The following is an 18,148-nucleotide window of genomic DNA, read 5'->3' on the forward strand; positions in this document are numbered from 1 at the left end:
CCAAGCAGTGTACCAATCAAGTGCAACATTAGACATTGCATTTCAAACTATCCATGAATACCGAAATTAGATACAAAACTAACAACTTTTCGCCCCTTCACAGACCTACTCATCTGGCTGTACAATCCTTAATTGGCAACAATTTTCTCTTCGACGGCGGAACATGTGCTTCCTTCCAACCAAGCCCACTTCCCGGGAATCTATAAAAGGCCTGAGCACTATCCCTATCAGTAGTCTGCAGCTGCGGTGGAAATTCATAGCCCATCACCGACAAAGGATTCCGAGGACCGAATTGAACGCTATAATCATCCTTAGTATCCTCAAGTTCCGGTGCAAATTCGTGTCTAAGACCCAACACATGCCCGAGCTCATGCAAGAAGATATTTTTCAAGTACTGGATTGTACCCGGCTGGAATGCAGCCGAGTACACATTCAGATAACTGAGATCGTCCTCGTTCGGGAAGAATGCCTGCGCGAGCACACCCCCCTGGTCTCCCGCATAGGAGAGGACGAACGACGCTTTATCAATATCCTCCACCCACTCGAACTTCACCCCTAGGTCAAGTTCGTTCCAGTCATTTGCGGCATCCCTGAGCGCATTCGCAGCGAGTAGAGCGAGACCGGGGCGTGGGTACCCGTTTGCGAATGCAGCAAAATTAATGGGTTGTGGTGGATTGTCGGGTTTCCAGCGCGGAATCACTCCTCTGAATCCACCTTGGAGAGTTGCGCGATTGTTGATGCCTCTGATGGTAACGGGAAGAGGCTTCTCGGACGAACAGGTATACCGTCCGGGTGCGGTCGCAGTGGAATTGGCGAGGGACCGCCGCAAGTTCTGGAGCTCGGGACTGTCGACACTGTCAGGGGCGAGAGTCTTCAGGCCTCTTGAGCCAACAGCCTCCCGTAAGGCTTCGAGGTAGTCGATTTTGGAAGTTGAAGGGGTGAGGGTGGTGCCGCGAATGTCAGGCATGTTGGTCGATCGAGGAGTTGTTGAAGTTCCGCACCAAAATATTCCTGTGGGATCCAGTTTGAAAAGGAAGCAATGTACTTTATTCAAATGAGCACATCTCGTGGGGGAGCTGGACTGAATTTATGGCTTAGCTCCTGCCTACTAGCTTTGGAGGGACGATGGAATGCTTCGTGATACTGCTCCTCAAATGAAGGCGGCGTAGTCTAGACTAGAATAGAACTCTTGGCCATCATCACATACCCCGATGCTCTAAACTTTGAAGAGTGGTAAGCTACTAGTCCTTCAACATAAATGTGTTATATTTGCAGGTCACAGACGGAACATCAACCTAAACCCTTAGAACGTTAAGTTCGTGGAGAAACTCAACAGTCAAGCACAGCTGACAGTAGCCCGAAAAGTAACCCCGAACACGAAAACCCCGATACTATCATGTAGGTTGAGCTTTTCCAAGTCGCCCCATGCCTTCTAATCGCGCATTTGCAAGCCGCATGCAGTACCAGTACGAGGCCAAGACTCGAAGACATCGCGATACTTTATACCTACAACGCCCTCTTCGTATTCCAGCGTCATCAAGATCTTGTCATTGCAGCGAGGCACAGAGCTGTGGAGGTGTCAGAAGCCACCTGGGTAATTATATTTTCACTATGACTAAATCGTGAACCAGAACTTACTCCCTTGCAACACATTTATCTAGCAGCATGATACACCCACCCCATTACTAGATGCAAAAGTGCGTCTGCTGGCGGATGGCGGGGTCACTCAAAAGACCGGGACCGATTAAGCTCCCGAGTCAACCAAGACACAGCTTATTCCGGGGATATCTCGTATTAGACGGGAATGGACACTTTAAATCATCAAACCCCGTGAATAGACTTTCTTTGTATACTTATGCTGAATGGGAACCCCGCGCCCAATGCCTCATGAAGCTTTTGAATCTGGAGTACCAATTTTAATGCTGTAGAGACCAGACAAGGAACCATGATTCCTCGGAAACTGTTCCAATACAGCAGCTTCAGCCAATCATACTTCGTGGCTCTAATATCCTCTTCGAGAAGATGGTGTTATCTCAGCAAATCTGTAGTTCTTTCTATTGAACTTCGGTGACTGGCTAATGTTACCTACTAAATGATCCTCATTATTCCGGGCAGTATAGGTGCTTATAAACTGGTGCTGTACTTCGGAGTCATGCAAAATATGCGCATGGCTTTCAATAGCATCAGCAGGTATTTCGGATGTAAGACAATGACACGATGGTTGCAGTCTGGGGTCGTATCGGTGACATGAGCAACACATGCTGGAGAAAACAACTTGCAGCGAAGACAACATCAAAGTGCTGAAAGAACTGATTCTGTGTTTATTCCAGGTATTCAAGTGAAGAGCGTGATCTCGAAACCTGGTAAGGTCAAATATGAACATATAGCTTCCGGCCTTGTAACCAAAAGACTATAAATATTAGCAATAAATTGACATTTGAGTTTGATAGAAGGGAAAGAGAGACCCAAGAAAAGCCCCACTTAGTTGCCTAAAACAGGTCACTTCAAGGACTATATCTATCGATAACATGATAACATCAGTTGAAGACTGAGCTATCCACCTGCAGCCTGGACATCAGCAATCTGACTCGGAAATGACACCCGATCCCCAGGTCTTCTTACACCCCACCCGGAATAATCCATCCATGAGCCGACAACAATTGGTCTCCATCTTCTCATCTCCCACTGGTCTCCCAACAAACCTCACAGCCGACCTTAGCTATACCTATACCAATATCAATCCATCACCCCTTACCCGCTCCCCTCCTCGCCATAATATCATCCAAATCATAAGTCACCAACCAATCCCCAGGATCCTCGTACTCCGGCAACTTAAGGTCCGGATTATGCCTATTTATGCCCCTAGCGAACAATATCCGGGCGTAGGTGGGATCAAACACGAAGGTCGTTTCGCCAGTCGCCCTGTTCTTCACTTCTGCGGTGGCCTCAATCTCATCAATAGAGATATACTCATCAGGCTGCGACACGCTGGCCTTTTCAATTTGTTGTTTGATGTGTTCGGCCGTCTCGGGGTCGAGCCGGGTGTCGAGGAAATAGAGCTGGTTGCGGCCGGCTACTGCCACGTAGGGAGTATCCGGCGCCACAATCTGGCGGCCTAGTGTGGTTTCAATCACATCTGGAACGTAGCTGCTATTCCGGTATTCTTCTTGGAAGGTGGGAGTGCCCCCAGCTGGGCGGAAGGGGTTAAGGAGCATGGTGGTTAGGAGGAGGGGGAGGAGCATTGTGGGGTTTGGGATCAGGGTAGTGATGTGGATAAGGGGGAAGTGGAGTATATCTACTCAATATTTTTATATGCCTCTACTGGTAATTTTCACAATGGCTTGGAAGCCCCAATTCATGGTATAAGGGTTCTAGGACCCTGCTTGATCACGCGTCAAGCACTGGCGTTAGTCTGCCGGCTATCAACGCCACATCACGAACGATTGGCCACTGCTTTCCCACTGATGCTACCTGTGCGGGACTAGCTAATGGAAAGATGAGGGGCTTATCGATTTAATGTTGCTGCCTACGTTGGGTTATGCTTATACTGGCGATTTCTGACAGGGACACAGTTCGATCTACCCTATAGGGCGAAGACACTTAATGCTATCTTCTGGTAACTCTTATAGATAGCAAGGGTATGGTTCAGTCGGGAAGCCCAGCGGGGTACAAATTGGACATGACTTGGAAGTAACGTACCAATCAGCTAATGCAAAGATATCGGTTTGGACCCTCGGAACCTGGATAACAAAGATGCTTCACACTGAAAGCAAGCCGTACTGAAAGACTTGCAGTTCAAATATAGGTCCTAATGATTCCTTGTTAAAGACGGATACTCAGAGAGCACTTAGTAAAATACTGTGGTATACAAGGCTGAGTTGGTAATCGTATTTATTCTCAAAATCCTACTTATCTCATACTCCCGCCGGAGCTCCGGTGAACTGACAGGGATTATTATCTGTTGTCTTACCTTGGGAGCTAGTACTACGAGCTTGTAGAACATCGTAAGCCCAGTGCCCTGAGCTTCGCTTCAATATTTAGTATGAGTATTTATTCTATAGATCCTGCGACACCCTCATCCCCTCACTCGGGCTTGAGATCTGCGCCTGGGCCTCGAATACAATATGGCACCGGACCGCCGCACGGAGGGTAGAAGTACTGCTCACGCATTCTCGGGGCCCGCGTAAAAGAAGGCAGCCCGTGCGTAGGTCCAGGGAAGCGCTTAACCCTTAGTCTTATTGATGTCATGCTTTGACTCACCTGTGAGGAAGGTTCTAAGTTCAAAGCTATGGAACAAGGATCTATCTAATCAGGTGGAGGGTGATTTCCTGGGGTCTGCTTAGGAAGAGAGTCCGGTGTTGAAGCGAATTGCTTTGGTAGAAGTTTTAAGACCTAAGATAAGGGTTGAGATCTATGCACTGGGATCTCAATATAATTCCTAGGTATGAGAGGGTACCTATTGTTTAGATAGGAGGTACAGAGCCAGAATACTAGTATTCTGACGCGGCAAAAATGGCTTTGAAGATTCTCTGCGCTTCCCTGCTTATAGACCCGCGTGTGGCACCGACCCTCTCTCCAAGCATGCCGATCTATCCGACCATTGCCTACTTCCAATACGGCGTCTAGCCTGTAGTCCACTTTCGCCGATACGCTTTACGAACGAGTCGGTAATCTTGTCCTCTCTCCTGTCATCATACCCAACGTTACGATTGTTCAATGGCGCCAGAAAACAGTAAAATACAACGGTATCAAGATTCACAACTCCTTCGAGTAATCAGTTCCATTAACCCGATATTGATCGCTCAAGCCCAGTCAAAATCAAGGATATTGTGATCCAATATCCCAAAGTCAAGAGGAATTGTTGTTGCCGTCGGTGACGATTGTCCAAAATTCGATGGCTGATGGACATTCAGGTCTGCTGGAGGTGGGAATAATGATGTTGAAGGAGAATGCTGGGCCACAGAAAGAGTCCGTTCATAAGATACGGAGACGTCTCTGCCAAGATCCATGCGACTGTAAAATAAGCGAACAAGGTCTTCAGCAGCTGAGATCGTCTGAATGTCAATACTCGTGTTTGAACCAGTGTCAGAGGAAACCAGTTCCGTCTTGTGCGTGTCGAAAAGCCTGAGGGCAGTATCAACTATTTTGCCCATCACGGGATTAAGATTGTGGCTTGGCGTTAATGAAGACGCCATGCACATCCATTGATGATAGAAGCACAGCAGTGTTGACTGAAAGACTATGGATGACTTGTTAGGGAACAGACAGTGAAGTCTTCGGTCATCATGACTGCTTCCCAACATACTGAGTATATTGAGTGCTGCACGAACGCACCTCGACAGGCTCTTCAAGAATTGAGGGTGCTTCGGGTCGAATGTCAATGCTGGTTGGTGAATCAAGACAACAGCCACGTTTCCTAAGAAGTGTAGAAATAGTATCTCAAAAGTCTGATCTGCTGAGTTCATATGAAGAGTGTCCGGTAGACCATCGTCATGGTCTTTCATCTCATTTCCTTGGAACTGGACTACACTGTGGCGCCACACCGAGAGCTCGTGGTCCAGTGCAGTAATTTTGGCGACACCATTACGTCGTTTGGTAGTCGTATATAGCGACTTGAGGCAGCTGGAGAATATTTTGAGCAATTTCACGTAGAGGTTAAATGTAGCCGTGCTTGTTGTCTCTCCCGGAAGGGGGAGCGGTATGTCAGTCGCAGCCACATCGTCCAGATCCGTGTCAACAGGTAGGTCGGTATCCACATCATCATCCTGGATCATTTTCGGCAGACCGTGTACTATGCTACAGGCACTGTTTATGGAGATTAGTGACTAACAGGCAGTCTTTGTTGGTTGGGAGCCTTACACGTCTACAGCGTAAACGCACCACCATATGCGTTTTCTTAACTCCATCTCCCCAGCACAAAATTGGAAGCGTCGAGAATGTCGATGGAGACCTAGGGACTGTGCAAGTCGAACAACCTGGCCAGATATTTGTATCCACTCATCGTGCTTCCGTGTAAGTTGGAGATATAGACAAGTTAAAAGTAGGGACTGAAGTCCTGGAAAGTCCTCATTCTCAGGTGCAGTCGTTAACCGGGCACATTCCAGGGCATTAAGGTAGTATGTGTTGCACTCTGTGGGCGATCGACTTTTCCATGCGGTAATAGAGAGGACAAGAAATATTTGCCTCAGACTAACATAGTCAGACGGTGAGAGATTAGGGTCGTGGGCCTCGACACGATCGAAAATCCGGTGGAAGGCGGAAAGAAACTGCTTCTTCATGAGCACTGGCCAGATAGACGACCAAGATTGGAAAAACTCTGTTATAGCACCCAGGTATAATGCTCGTGTCTTATCGAGCATGAAATGTGGTGGTCGAGAAAGATCAATCGAGTTTAAAAAAAGCAGACGTTGGGAATATTCTGGGCAAGCCCCGAGTAAATGGAGGCGATTAACGACATCTGGAAAACCTTCTTCTTGGTCGAAAAGAGTTTTATATACTGCTTCGGCACAGCGTATGAAATAAATTCCTGTTGTTGATCCTGCGAATCGATTGACACTCGGTGTTAAGGGCACTAAGCGTCCCAGATGCTTGATGATAGGTTGACTTTGTTGATTTGGAGTAGTTGTCGCATCAGACGAACCTGCAACTTGCAGTACTGGATAATTGGGGGCTTGAAGTCCACTTGAAGTGTCGTTCCACACAGATGTGTCAATATTTCTGGAATGGCTAGCACGTAGTTGCTGGATTTCGCGCTGCAAATTCTCATTTTTGACCCTGAGCTCGTCCAACAACCTTTCTTGTTGCTCAAGGTGTCTAGCAAATTCGTTAACATTATCTGTAGCAAAACGGAAAAGACTTAGCAATAGGACACTGACCTTCTGGGCCGCGTTCGCCTTTTGAGTTGCTTAGATGTGACACAGGCAGCTCCAGACGTTCTACAGTTGCTACACTACAACGGTCTCAACCTATTAGTTCAACCCGTTTGCTTGTGAGGTAGATGAGAGGTAAATACCGATGGGAGTAATCCATCGCAACGGACTTTCTTTCTAAATTAAACCCAGTTAGCATTATCTTTCTTCTTTTGCTTTTTTCCGACCAATCTAGAAGTTTGTGAGTATTTACTTACATGCGACAACGATCGCTGGAAAAATGCGTGTCAGTAACATATCCGGTACAGTTGGTGAGACACATACACACCACACTTGAGAGGAGAACTGCATCCCATGTATGACATCCCTGTCTCCAGTCGTATCCATCCTACTCGTTATGCCAGAGGTACATCGCTATACAATCAATATTGATTCACAGGAATGTAGGGGCGCGGGGAAAGTCCCAAGCGGGTCTGGAAGCACCTGATCACGTGAGTCCGGCTGGAACCGAGACAAAAAGGCAGTCGGAACTATTCTGTAACCTACTGTCCTCGCTTCACCTACCATAAGAGATCGACTGTGTGTGATTCAGCCAGAGCACTTCGCAGGAGGCTGCTCCACTTTAAAACAGGCATAATGGGGGTTTGAACCAGCGTTCAATACAGACAGCCTAGTTCCTGCGTTGGTCCCAAATCTAGTGCTGGTTGCGTGTTAAAACGGACAGCTGCATTCACACATAAAACGCGGGCATTAAATAATGGCCGATGACATACTATTGTCAATGTTTTGCACAACAATTGAAGAGGAAGTATTTACTGCATATTTTGAGGTATGCATAGTTTCTCGGTAACATGAAGACATGTTCGACTCTGAATCTTGTTGGTATCTGATCATATATATCTAGAGGTCCTTGTTCTCAACTTCTTCAACCTCACTTTTATCAAATGAAACTCGTCTTTCTGCGTCAGAGTTTGGAGGCCGATAAGACGACCTAACAATTCCTCGAATGCTCAGCCCTTGTTTGAACAGTAAATCCAAGTCTTCCAGCTTCCACCCCAGGACCCGGATATAGGAAGTACACCGAGATAGGGATACATGCACCGATCACGGCATATACTATATAATACTGATAGCCAATATTGTTGATTGCGACAGGAGTGATCATTGTGACAACACAAAGTTCCTAAGAAATTAGCACAGGCACTTTGCATAACAATGTCTGCAGCAAGAAAGGAAGCTTACCAAAGCCAATGATTTGCAGTTGAGATCGAAGCCATAGCAACTGTCAGCCGGAGCGGCGCTACCTCGGTACAGTATAGAAAGTTTGCACCCAGAAACCCGATGGGAATAAAAAAGTTAAACAAGAAAATGAAAAGCGCCGAAATAATGGAAGCGGGCTTGTTTGTATGTGGAAAGCTCGTGGTGATTGCTAAGACCAGCATACAAAGCGACATTCCCGACCCGCTGATAATAAACACCACGCGGCGACCGAACCGATCGATGCAGTAAAAAGCCACGAAACACGAGAAGAACTTCCACGAGAGCGTCGCAGCAGCTAGTATTCGAGACATCATGCTGGTCATTTGGAGGTTATCTTCGAAAATAACTGGAGCGTAGACTGAGATAAGGTTTCCTAAAATAAGTCACCTCAGCTATTGTAGGCATACACGTAGGGCGTGTTTTCTATGGGTACTTACCTCCCGACATTTGCTGGTAGAATTGGAGCAGGATGCACAGAGCGAAGCGGTAGAGTAACCTTTTCATCATTCGGGCGCCAAATATCCATTATTGAGACACCACGAGAGTTATTCTCTAGTGTTGACTGGATTGCTGCGATATCGCCGTTCACGTCCTCCGGCCGGACTGATGCAACGCTTAGACTGACGAGTGTTGCACGAGCCTGCTCAAGGCGGCCCTTTTGAACAAGCCATCGAGGAGATTCTGGGAGAAAGAAAATTGAAAACATGGGGATAAGCGAAATCAACCCCGGAATTGCCAGTGGCACTCTCCAGGCAACTGAACCGGTTTTGACTTGGTAGAGTCCCAGGTTAACCCACGACGTTATTGCGTACCCGGCGCTGATGAAAAGGCCATCCAGAACAACATGTTTGCCCCTATTATGTGCCGATGAACATTCGGACTGCCAGACAGGTACTGTTCCACTAAGCATTCCAATGCCGATTCCAATTATAAGCCTTCCCATAATCAACTGAGCGAGCCCAAAAGAGGAACAACATAGGGCTTCCCCAATCAACGTTGCAAGTGAGCCTGCAAATATGACCTTTCTTCTTCCCAAGACGTCACCAACTAATGAGCATGAAAGAGACCCAACCAATGCACCAAGGGTAAATGTCGAAATAACAACACCTTGGACTGTTAAATTGTGGCTTTTCACTGCGCCTGACGTGTGGATGGTATCGATTTCAGGGAAGGTTGTGGTCCAGTCTTCCACAGATACGAGGCCGCCAACGCCGGCGTGATTGTAGCCAAAGAGAATAAAGGCAGGGCATACTACCAGAATCAACTGGGCAAGCGACAGTGCGTGACAATGGAGTGCCATGCTTGATGACCACTGTTGTTCACAGGATCGGTGTCAAAAAAGAAAAAAAAAAAATAACGGTGACGATATATGCAGTCCATTTTGAATGCATTTATAGTTGGCGGGCTACCCCACAACCAGACAATCTTCCCCGGATGATATTGTAAATGAGCCTGGGGGTATGTAGGTACCCCATGTTAGCCAAGAAGAGTGACGCGTGGTTAGCCCGAAATTGCGGGGATGGAATAGGGCTGGCTCGGGAGACTAGTTTCGGGATAAGGCCTATCCCGTCGGAATAGTACCAAGCTCCGGGATAATACCAGCGTAGTCTCGGGATACCAGCGACTGTTCCGATCGCTCTCATTTAAAAGGGAAATTCACCAGCCAGAATCATCACACTGCGCATATCTTCAATTCTTTTCGTAGCAGCATCACCTATACACATCCCAAACAATGTTGAACAGTGCGGTTGATTCCCGCATTTTCCGCAATCTTTTCGGAACGGAAGAGATCCGCGACATATTCTCAGATGAAGCTTACATCAAGTGCCTGGTTGAAGTTGAAATTGCTCTTGCACGAGCTGAAGCAAAGGTCAATGTTATCCCATACGAATCGGCCAATGTTATCGCAGGGAACGCCAAGTACGAAAACCTAGAGTATGTATTCCCCTTTCCGAACCCTACAACTATGGACTAATAACATCCATGAAAATAGCCTCGACCGCATGGCCGCAGATACCGAAAATGTTGGGTATCCTGTCTTGCCGCTGGTGTGGCAATTGGCCGAGATGGTGCCCGAGGAACATGCCAAGTACATCCATTGGGGTGCCACAACACAAGATATCATGGACTGCGCTTCCATGGTGCAAATGCGTAGAGGACTTGTTATCGTCCGTCAGAACCTTCATGAGTTGGATGCAACTCTAAAGTCTCTTTCGGAGAAATATGCCGACACGTACGTCTTAGAAATGCAACACTGTTAAAGAGGTGCTGACACTTCCAAGACCCATGGCAGGCAGGACCCATCTCCAACATGCTCTTCCAATCACCTTTGGCTATAAATGCGCCGTATATCTTTCTGGTATCCAACGGCATATCCAACGATTGACCGAAATAGAACGTCGATGTTTGCTGGTCCAGTTCGGCGGCGCAGCAGGAACATTGGCATCACTCGGTTCGGATGATACAGGTCTAAAGGTGCGAAAACAACTTGCCACGGAGCTCGGGTTACATGATCCACCAATTACATGGCATGTGGCACGGGATCACATTGCAGAAATTATCAACTTTCTAGCACTCATTGGGGGATCTCTAGGGAAAATCGCTCTAGATATCATCATCATGTCGTCTAACGAGGTTGCCGAGGTGGCTGAGCCCTTCGTACCATTTCGGGGAGCGTCGTCAACCATGCCTCAGAAGCGAAACCCTATATCAAGCGAAGTTATACTTGCCTCTTCGAAGTTGCTTCGGTCGAACGCATCATTGGCTCTGGATGCTATGGTGTCCGATTTCGAACGAGCTTCCGGCCCTTGGCACCTGGAGTGGAGCTGCGTTCCGGATTCATTTGTCCTATGCTGTGGCGCGCTACACCAAGCAAATTTCATTATGAAAGGCCTTCTCGTCAACACTGAAGCTATGTCAAACAATCTCAACATGACCAAGGGCCTGATTGTTGCGGAGGCAGTAATGATGGGAACAGCACCGAAACTCGGTCGCCAGACGGCGCATGATGTGGTTTATGAGGCCTGTACGAAGGCGATTGAAGGAAATCTCCCCTTGATTGATGTTCTTCAACAGGATAGTAGTCTGGTAGCTGAAGTCGGAGTGGAGAGGCTAAGGTCTCTTTGTGATCCATGTCAGTATCTTGGGTGCTGCCGACAGATGATTGAGAATGCCATTCGTGATGAATATAATTAACCATCGGATAATCAATAAGCGAAATATATCGATGATATTACGTATGAAATGATTTGCTCTTCGCACTGGATCGGAAACCTTTGAACAACCTGCAAGGGACTATCGTGATTATCGCCCATCACCATGGCTGGGGCATGTGCCCCTAGGAACCAGAAAACGGAAGTCAGTGTGTAGTGAAAGTACAAGAAACCTCTATTCCCTTGAAGCATAAAACTTTCGTCTTTATTGTTGCCTCTATAGTTCCGCCAAACAGGCTGGATAAGATAGGGCGACTGATACTTGTTGAACGAGCTTTCCGCTGGTCGCGAAAGATTTGGTTCCGACTTGGCGAGGACGGTGACATTCACCTGCAGGGACTTACGCATCACAATTAATATATTCTCGGGTTAAAGGTGCCCGGTTCATGCACGCCTACAAAACCGCAATGACTCAAACACATGCTACAGGTGTGCAAGGTCTACTACATATATGATCACACATCGCTCACTAGCTTACTAATGACATACATGATGTATAGTTAGTTAATTGTTAATTCTGGTGCAGGGGCAAGAAGTAGACATTGTATGGAGATATTGCTCTCTCCTAAGTGTAACGATGACCCAACAAATGAGTCTCTCTGTCTCAGGAAGGGAAAAATAACAACTTGAAGGTGAGGCATATATGTAAGACAGCCAAAGCTCTCAATCAGCCCGTACTGTTTTCGGCGGCAAAACAACTGATAGCTGCAGGGTTGTTGGTCCAAAGCTGTAGATCAAGGACAAGGAAGAATTTCTCCTCAAATAAGAACAAAGAAGATCAGCCTTTTTCAAACTATATATTCTGCTCGGCTAAATTGGAGTTCTAGGACTTTTGCCTGTTTCTGTGCTACAAGAGCATAACGAAGAACGCTTTGGACGGCTTGATTCACTGGAAAAGGTGGCACCAAGAAATGTCTCCATAGTGCCTTTTCTTGCAAGCGTCATCACTTTTGCATCTCTTATTCCACTTGCAGTATCCGATCAATCAGCAAAGCCCAATGTCACCCGCGAAATAAATATTTCACCCAATATATATCTGGTATGGTTGTCACGACACCATAGATAGCCAAAGGCTAACACGTTTGCGCAAGGCCTCAATTTCTTCAATACGGCAAACGAGACATATTGAAAGATTGGCAACGGCCTTGATCAATGTGTAGTCGAGGCAAACGCTGCCTACGAGACCATGGGCAACTCATTATATGCGTTCGAGATTGGAAATGCGGTAGATAGTAAGTTGGCTCGATATCAGATTGTGATTGTCTACCCTGCGTTTAACAGTATAAACCAGGCTGGGGAAATGGTAAGCATAGAGACGAGGAATTGGACAGTCCAACGCTACGTGAACCAATGGAACGAATTTTCGACAGCTATCAACCTGAACTTGACTGGTAATTCTGCACTTGATGCTAGACGATTAAGGTCTGAATTTACCTGGCATGTAGCCCTGACCGAACCCTATGTATTAAATTGTGATCATGGACTGACATTATATTGTACCGTCTAGTACTGTACTATACATTACGTTACATCCCACGCTCGGGCGGTAAGCATCATGGCCATCTACTATGAATGACTTTGTAGCTAATCATGGATGTTTGAGATGGTATGGAATGCCCAATAACGTCTCTTGCGATATCTAGAAAGATATTACTCTACTTCCTCATGGCGTTGTTGCTGGTTTCTTATCAGCCGGTTGCTCCGTGGTAGTCACGTGCCTCGTATCTTTGTAACTTACATGTAACACACCAAATGGCGTATGCAGGTGACCTACTCATAAGACATTTTTCTCTCCTCATTTTCAATTCCAAGACGCTAAGGGGTCGCTAAAATAGTGGCATGCCTCTTGCGCTGTTTATATAACCATGGGATGGTAATTCTGTCTTTCCAACTTCTTCTGTCATCTTCTGCAGCCCACAGCATCCCGCAGCATTCCATACATTTTGAGGATCCCATCCCCAAATGTTTCAATCCAATGAGGCTGACTCTCGCTTTCCCTTTCAGTTTGTATGACTATTTCTAGCCACAATGCCTTTCCGTTGTTGTGGTGTGTATTCTGGTGCTGACAGAGCATGAAATAGGATCATCCTTGCCCTAACCTGGGCCTCCTTCATCCCCCAGATCAAGCATGTGTGGAAGACGAAAGACAGCCGGGGGATATCCACTGCCTACCTGCTTTTTAACGTGCTCTGCATCACCGAGCATGTCTTTTTTCAATCCCTTGACACCGCCTATCTTTGGGATATCTCCAAATTGCCCTCAGCGCCGGTCTCTGTCTCCCCTTTGGACTAGGCCAATCTCGCTCAAGTATTAGGGGACTGGGTCTCTTCCAACGTCTTGTAAGTCCAAACCACCCGCCCCACCACCACATCTCGCTGTAATGCCTACCATCTGGCTGACTGTCTGTCTATAAATGCTACAACCCCAGCTTCTTGCTGTGTCTCTACTACTCCCCTCCGACCCGACCCCATCGTCATCGTCTGCGAATCCTCCTGATCCTCGCTCTCTATTCCTTCTTCATGTTGTTCACTCTGGTCCCGCTCATATTAGACCTCACCACCGACGTCTTCTGCCCGCCGAGCCATCCGCACGATTGCCTGCTGCCGGAGCGGGACGTAGTCCCTTTCCTCCGCGGCATCCACTGCTACTTTCTCTTGCCCATCACGACGGTGATTCTCCCTGTTCTGGGTTTCTATAAGCAAGCCCAGCGCCAGAAGCGACAGCGACAACAAGGACAACCAAGGAGGCAGCATCAGCAGGAGCCACGCGAACAGGCCATAATGATTCCTCCGTCTCATCCCCCATCACCGACCACCCCCACAGATCTTAACCGCCTCCTTGCCCGCTCCCGCCTTTTTCAGGCTGCTATCTTCGCGCTCTCGGCCATCCTCTGGATTTTCCGCTTGCCTCCAGGGCAGCAGGAGCGAGTGTACGAACCGCCGCCGCCGCCCGATGATCCTCTTCCGCCCCAGCCCTGGCTGTTAGTCTTCTTGCATTGGTGGATATTCATGGGGTATATGACCGTCGATGAGGTCATTTTTGCGGTCGGGCAGGGTGTGTTGGGGTACTTGGGTCTACGGAAGGCGGTAGCAGCAGAGGGGAGAGGTGAAGGTGAGGAGCAGGCGGAGGGAAGGCCGTTGTTGGTAGCGGCTGAGGAACGTTCCACATACGGATCTGAAAGTTGAACTTCCCCGCAATCGATACAAAGAACGTGCAAGGAAGCTGGCTAGTGAACGTGTTCTTTCTCATGTTGAGAACACCTGTGCTGATGAGGGAGAAAGAGAAGGGAAGGGGAGATAATCTGGTAATCTCATACGAAGACTAATCAGATTTTGGTTTATTATATGTATAATAGTCCCACCTAATATCGTTAGTTTGATATCAAGGTTCCACAAAGAGGTTTTGACCACCTTGTGAGCACTCAAGGGTACACACTAACTTGGACTGGTAGTACTACTGCAAGGACCAATGCTTAGTGTTATAACCACTGAGATGACACGCAAAGAGACGGCCATGTGGCTGATGCTATTTGAGATTCTTCCCACGATCAATTAACATCCAACTGGTGGAGGTTGGTTGCCAATCATTCAAAGCCTACTCAAACCAGGTGGCCAAGGCAGCTGACGTCTACGATCCGACTGCTTAATGACAACAACATTAAGGGTTCCAAAAGTGAAAGTAAGTGTGAAATACATGAGATCATTCCAACGAGACCTAAATGGGTCTAATGCTTATCTGCCTCGAGAATATACTCACAAGATGAGTTTTCTTTTTCTGGAAAGGAAATAAGTACGTCAGTTGCAGAATCAGGTATTTGCCTTGCTGTATAAGTTTTGATACCACAGCAAATCCGATGAGTTGCCACCCCTGATGCATCACATGTGGTGTAGGAAGCAGGCCGCTCCAATAGAATAATATATAGATTCGCACCCCCATAAGCGGCCTGGGTGACCCAAACGGCAGGGATACTCTCTTCAGCTCAGAGCAATGAGCCCTTCATAGGAAGCAAGGGTGGATAGACGGAGGGCGTACGAGAAGACAAACGAAGCAAGGAAGCAGGTACATGATGAAGCCCACACACACCAGCACCCTCTCCCAGCTGACTAGTAAAGCGAGGCGCGCAAAGTGCAAGAGTCAAAAGTATCAGTCATGAAGAAGCACAACTATAAACCGATGTACTCAGGATACCAGAAAGTACGTGACGCTGGCAACACGTCCTTAGATGAATGGAAGACCACATAGGGTCCGAAAATCTATATCACCCTTACATCTCACACTTAAGATCATTTATATTGTTCTTTGACCCATGACTAGTGGTTGCTATCCCACGCTCTACCCTTTCAGACAGTACTAAGCCCCTTAGGCGAGGCGATGGGATCTGCAATTCGAGAGACGACATGATGGCCACCGATACCCTTGTGATTCGGTGTCTAAGCTTCAGTTCTATATCTCCCAGGCCCAAGCAGTACTTGACTAGGTCACTTGACACTGAATCTAGTATATCACGATCTGTGCCAATCAGTATTTAGTAGTAAAACAGCATACACATTTTGTCTGCAGTACTGGCCAACTTCAGTGGGTTCCGGAGATACGTGCTGCCTAAATTTTGAAATATCGGTGGACGGTACTTCACATTGTGCTAAAAGAGCCTGAGAATGAAGAGGGTTCACAGCATATATGGCATTCTATCTTAATGGGACCGACTGAAGAACTTATGGCCCTCTTATCTCTACCAAACTGTCTATGGGTAGGTGCATGAGAATATTTACCCTACACATCAAAGTAAGTTTATCCACACTGGTGTGCAGTATGATAGCGGTAGTGTGTAGCGCAGACATGCACGAAGAGGTCATCTGACACGGGCCACGTCGGAAGAGGACGGCATCTAGGCAGTACGCAAAAGAAGATGGTTGCAAAGCAAAAGGGGAACTAGGGAGAGCGTACAGGGGTCCTGAAAGCGCAGGGCTGGAGGGTGTGTGATATCACATCAGAGAGTCTGTTTCCCGGGAATAGATGCGGATGGCTTGACTGAAAGACATGTCTTCCACGAGATATAATTTTTGTCTTTACAAAAATAACCACATTAGTATTCAGGCTATGAATCGAAGGGGTATTTGGAATAATGGATAAATAACTGAACCATCTATTAGCTGTGGTTGGAGATAGGTGCAACCTCTGCTAACCGACCTATTCTGGGGTACTACCAACACCGAATGGCCCGAATAGCCCGAATGCCTCCTCCTGACTAGGAAATGATCAATTTAGCGTCAGAATAACATACTCCAGTTAATTCCACCAATGCGGAAAGGGTGTTAGAAGCCAATAGGGCGTGACCATTCGCTAATTCGATCATTGGGTTCCGTGATTACAGACGCATAAGGTCTTACTAGAGCGATTGATAAGGGCAGGCCAAGGCCAAGGTACATTTGAGTATAATATAGAAAAGCAGCGAAACTAAAACACCACATTTTTACAAATAATCACAGCCCTTTAGCTGGACTAAGCTGCGATTCTAGGAAATCGAAAACAACTTGATGCAATCGAAAGAAGGATCCTTGGTGACAATGTGCGTCTCCCCCTTCGTCTGTTCGTAGACTGACAAATTTGTGCTCACAGCTCAGATTTTTCCGAAGCTCCTCTGGCTGGCCTCTCAGGAAATGATCATTTTCTGCGTCGAGTATCAGACACGGTGTGGCAATATGTTGACTGATCCCCTCCAAAGTGTATCTGTTGACTGCACGACTCAGCTCTGCCGGGGATGCCACGCCAAAAGTCCACTTCCCGTTGCGCAGAGCCCACCGGATCCCCGTCGAGAGGTATTGAACACAGTGGAATATTGGGTTGACAATAGAATCGTATCTGAGTTCAACAAGCTTTTGAATAAAGGACGGCTGTTGGGCCCGAAATGCAGAACCAAAATCGTACACGCCGTCATCCAGGATGATGGCTCGGGCCCGATGCTCCTGCGTAGCTCCTCGCGCCACTAGGTACCCACCCATGCTCCAGCCAAAGATGACTATTGCATCTGCATCAATGTCCATGCGACTCACAGCATAGTCGACAACAGGGGTGAGAACGTTCTCCCAGTCGGGCCGAAAGTGTAGGTGCTGTCGCCGGATAGCCGCACCCTGCCCAGGCCCGTCGAAGGCAAGGAAGTTATAACCTCTTGCTATAGCCGCCGCTCCAATCGCAAACCACCCTTCACTCATGGTCGAGTCAAAACCGCCGTTGAAGATGATTGTCCGTCGTGGTTTCTTGGAGCTGTCAGGACTAACAAAATACCCTGGTAATGATGTGCCTTCGTAGGGGATGCTGATCGACTCGTAGGAAAACGTAGACAGCCCCATCGCCTCGACGAAAGCAGTCTCTGATCTTTCATACAATGACTGAGAGATTTTGTCTTCGTCCACATTTTCTCGACGGAAGAACTCAGCGGTGCGGAAATAATTCGATGCACGGAGGTATCCATGGTAGGCACTTTCTTTGTTCTGCACGGACTTCGAGACCTCAGCATTAGACAATGCCCGTTCTGCAGCGCCTTGCCATTCGCGAAGCCAGTCATCTTCGTTCCCGGGCCTGATTTTAGAACAGAGAGCTATCACTTCGCCGAGGTCTGCCCCACCATAGTTGCTATAGCCGGCAGCTCGAAGCGCTTCATAGCTAAAGGACTCGTTGGACTTGAAAAAATGATTGATAAGCATGGGTGGCATGTTTGGAGACTTCCAGGGATAGAAGTGTGGAAGAAGTTCTCCTCAGCCAGGAAATACAGGAAAGGCGAATGGTATTTATTGTCAGTCGCGACCACAT

General features: G+C 47.4%; 8 protein-coding genes across 8 annotated transcripts; 2 read left to right on the forward strand and 6 right to left on the reverse strand.

Annotated features, from left to right (window-relative positions):
• Positions 1-83: 83 nt before the first annotated feature.
• On the reverse strand, positions 84-1,148 carry BO83DRAFT_227780 (zincin). Its single transcript, XM_025526872.1, has one exon. It carries the CDS (start codon positions 965-967, stop codon positions 110-112), a length of 858 nt encoding a protein of 285 aa, XP_025390251.1. The 5' UTR covers positions 968-1,148; the 3' UTR covers positions 84-109.
• Positions 1,149-1,745: 597 nt separating this feature from the next.
• On the reverse strand, positions 1,746-2,488 carry BO83DRAFT_227955 (uncharacterized protein). The gene is made up of 2 exons (XM_025526873.1): positions 2,086-2,488; positions 1,746-2,012 (listed from the first exon to the last, which is right to left on the reverse strand). Exons 1-2 carry the CDS (start codon positions 2,381-2,383, stop codon positions 1,822-1,824), a joined length of 489 nt encoding a protein of 162 aa, XP_025390252.1. The 5' UTR covers positions 2,384-2,488; the 3' UTR covers positions 1,746-1,821.
• On the reverse strand, positions 2,438-3,310 carry BO83DRAFT_376866 (ankyrin repeat-containing protein). Its single transcript, XM_025530841.1, has one exon. The coding sequence runs from the start codon at positions 3,240-3,242 to the stop codon at positions 2,745-2,747; it is 498 nt and encodes a 165-aa protein (XP_025390253.1). The 5' UTR covers positions 3,243-3,310; the 3' UTR covers positions 2,438-2,744.
• A 1,172-nt stretch (positions 3,311-4,482) lies between these two features.
• BO83DRAFT_334347 (uncharacterized protein) lies at positions 4,483-7,273 on the reverse strand. The gene is made up of 6 exons (XM_025528373.1): positions 7,198-7,273; positions 7,127-7,141; positions 7,013-7,046; positions 6,876-6,949; positions 5,860-6,813; positions 4,483-5,805 (listed from the first exon to the last, which is right to left on the reverse strand). The coding sequence occupies exons 1-6, from the start codon at positions 7,254-7,256 to the stop codon at positions 4,803-4,805; spliced, it is 2,139 nt and encodes a 712-aa protein (XP_025390254.1). The 5' UTR covers positions 7,257-7,273; the 3' UTR covers positions 4,483-4,802.
• A 490-nt stretch (positions 7,274-7,763) lies between these two features.
• Positions 7,764-9,429, reverse strand: BO83DRAFT_406909 (general substrate transporter; the record flags this gene model as incomplete). Its single annotated transcript, XM_025533913.1, has 4 exons — positions 7,764-7,878; positions 8,112-8,502; positions 8,567-8,579; positions 8,626-9,429. 4 exons carry the CDS (start codon positions 9,427-9,429, stop codon positions 7,770-7,772), a joined length of 1,317 nt encoding a protein of 438 aa, XP_025390255.1. The 3' UTR covers positions 7,764-7,769.
• Positions 9,430-9,778: 349 nt separating this feature from the next.
• Positions 9,779-11,345, forward strand: BO83DRAFT_357302 (class-II fumarase/aspartase family protein). Its single transcript, XM_025529242.1, has 3 exons — positions 9,779-10,064; positions 10,123-10,362; positions 10,412-11,345. The coding sequence occupies exons 1-3, from the start codon at positions 9,862-9,864 to the stop codon at positions 11,322-11,324; spliced, it is 1,356 nt and encodes a 451-aa protein (XP_025390256.1). The 5' UTR covers positions 9,779-9,861; the 3' UTR covers positions 11,325-11,345.
• Positions 11,346-13,747: 2,402 nt separating this feature from the next.
• BO83DRAFT_227992 (uncharacterized protein) lies at positions 13,748-14,781 on the forward strand. Its single transcript, XM_025526874.1, has one exon. It carries the CDS (start codon positions 13,861-13,863, stop codon positions 14,524-14,526), a length of 666 nt encoding a protein of 221 aa, XP_025390257.1. The 5' UTR covers positions 13,748-13,860; the 3' UTR covers positions 14,527-14,781.
• A 1,733-nt stretch (positions 14,782-16,514) lies between these two features.
• Positions 16,515-18,042, reverse strand: BO83DRAFT_357305 (alpha/beta hydrolase family protein; the record flags this gene model as incomplete). The annotated part of the gene is made up of 1 exon (XM_025529243.1): positions 16,515-18,042. The coding sequence occupies one exon, from the start codon at positions 18,040-18,042 to the stop codon at positions 16,822-16,824; it is 1,221 nt and encodes a 406-aa protein (XP_025390258.1). The 3' UTR covers positions 16,515-16,821.
• Positions 18,043-18,148: the final 106 nt, after the last annotated feature.

The sequence above is a fragment of the Aspergillus eucalypticola genome, assembly GCF_003184535.1.
Source record: "Aspergillus eucalypticola CBS 122712 chromosome Unknown BO83scaffold_7, whole genome shotgun sequence".
Lineage (NCBI taxonomy): Eukaryota > Fungi > Ascomycota > Eurotiomycetes > Eurotiales > Aspergillaceae > Aspergillus > Aspergillus eucalypticola.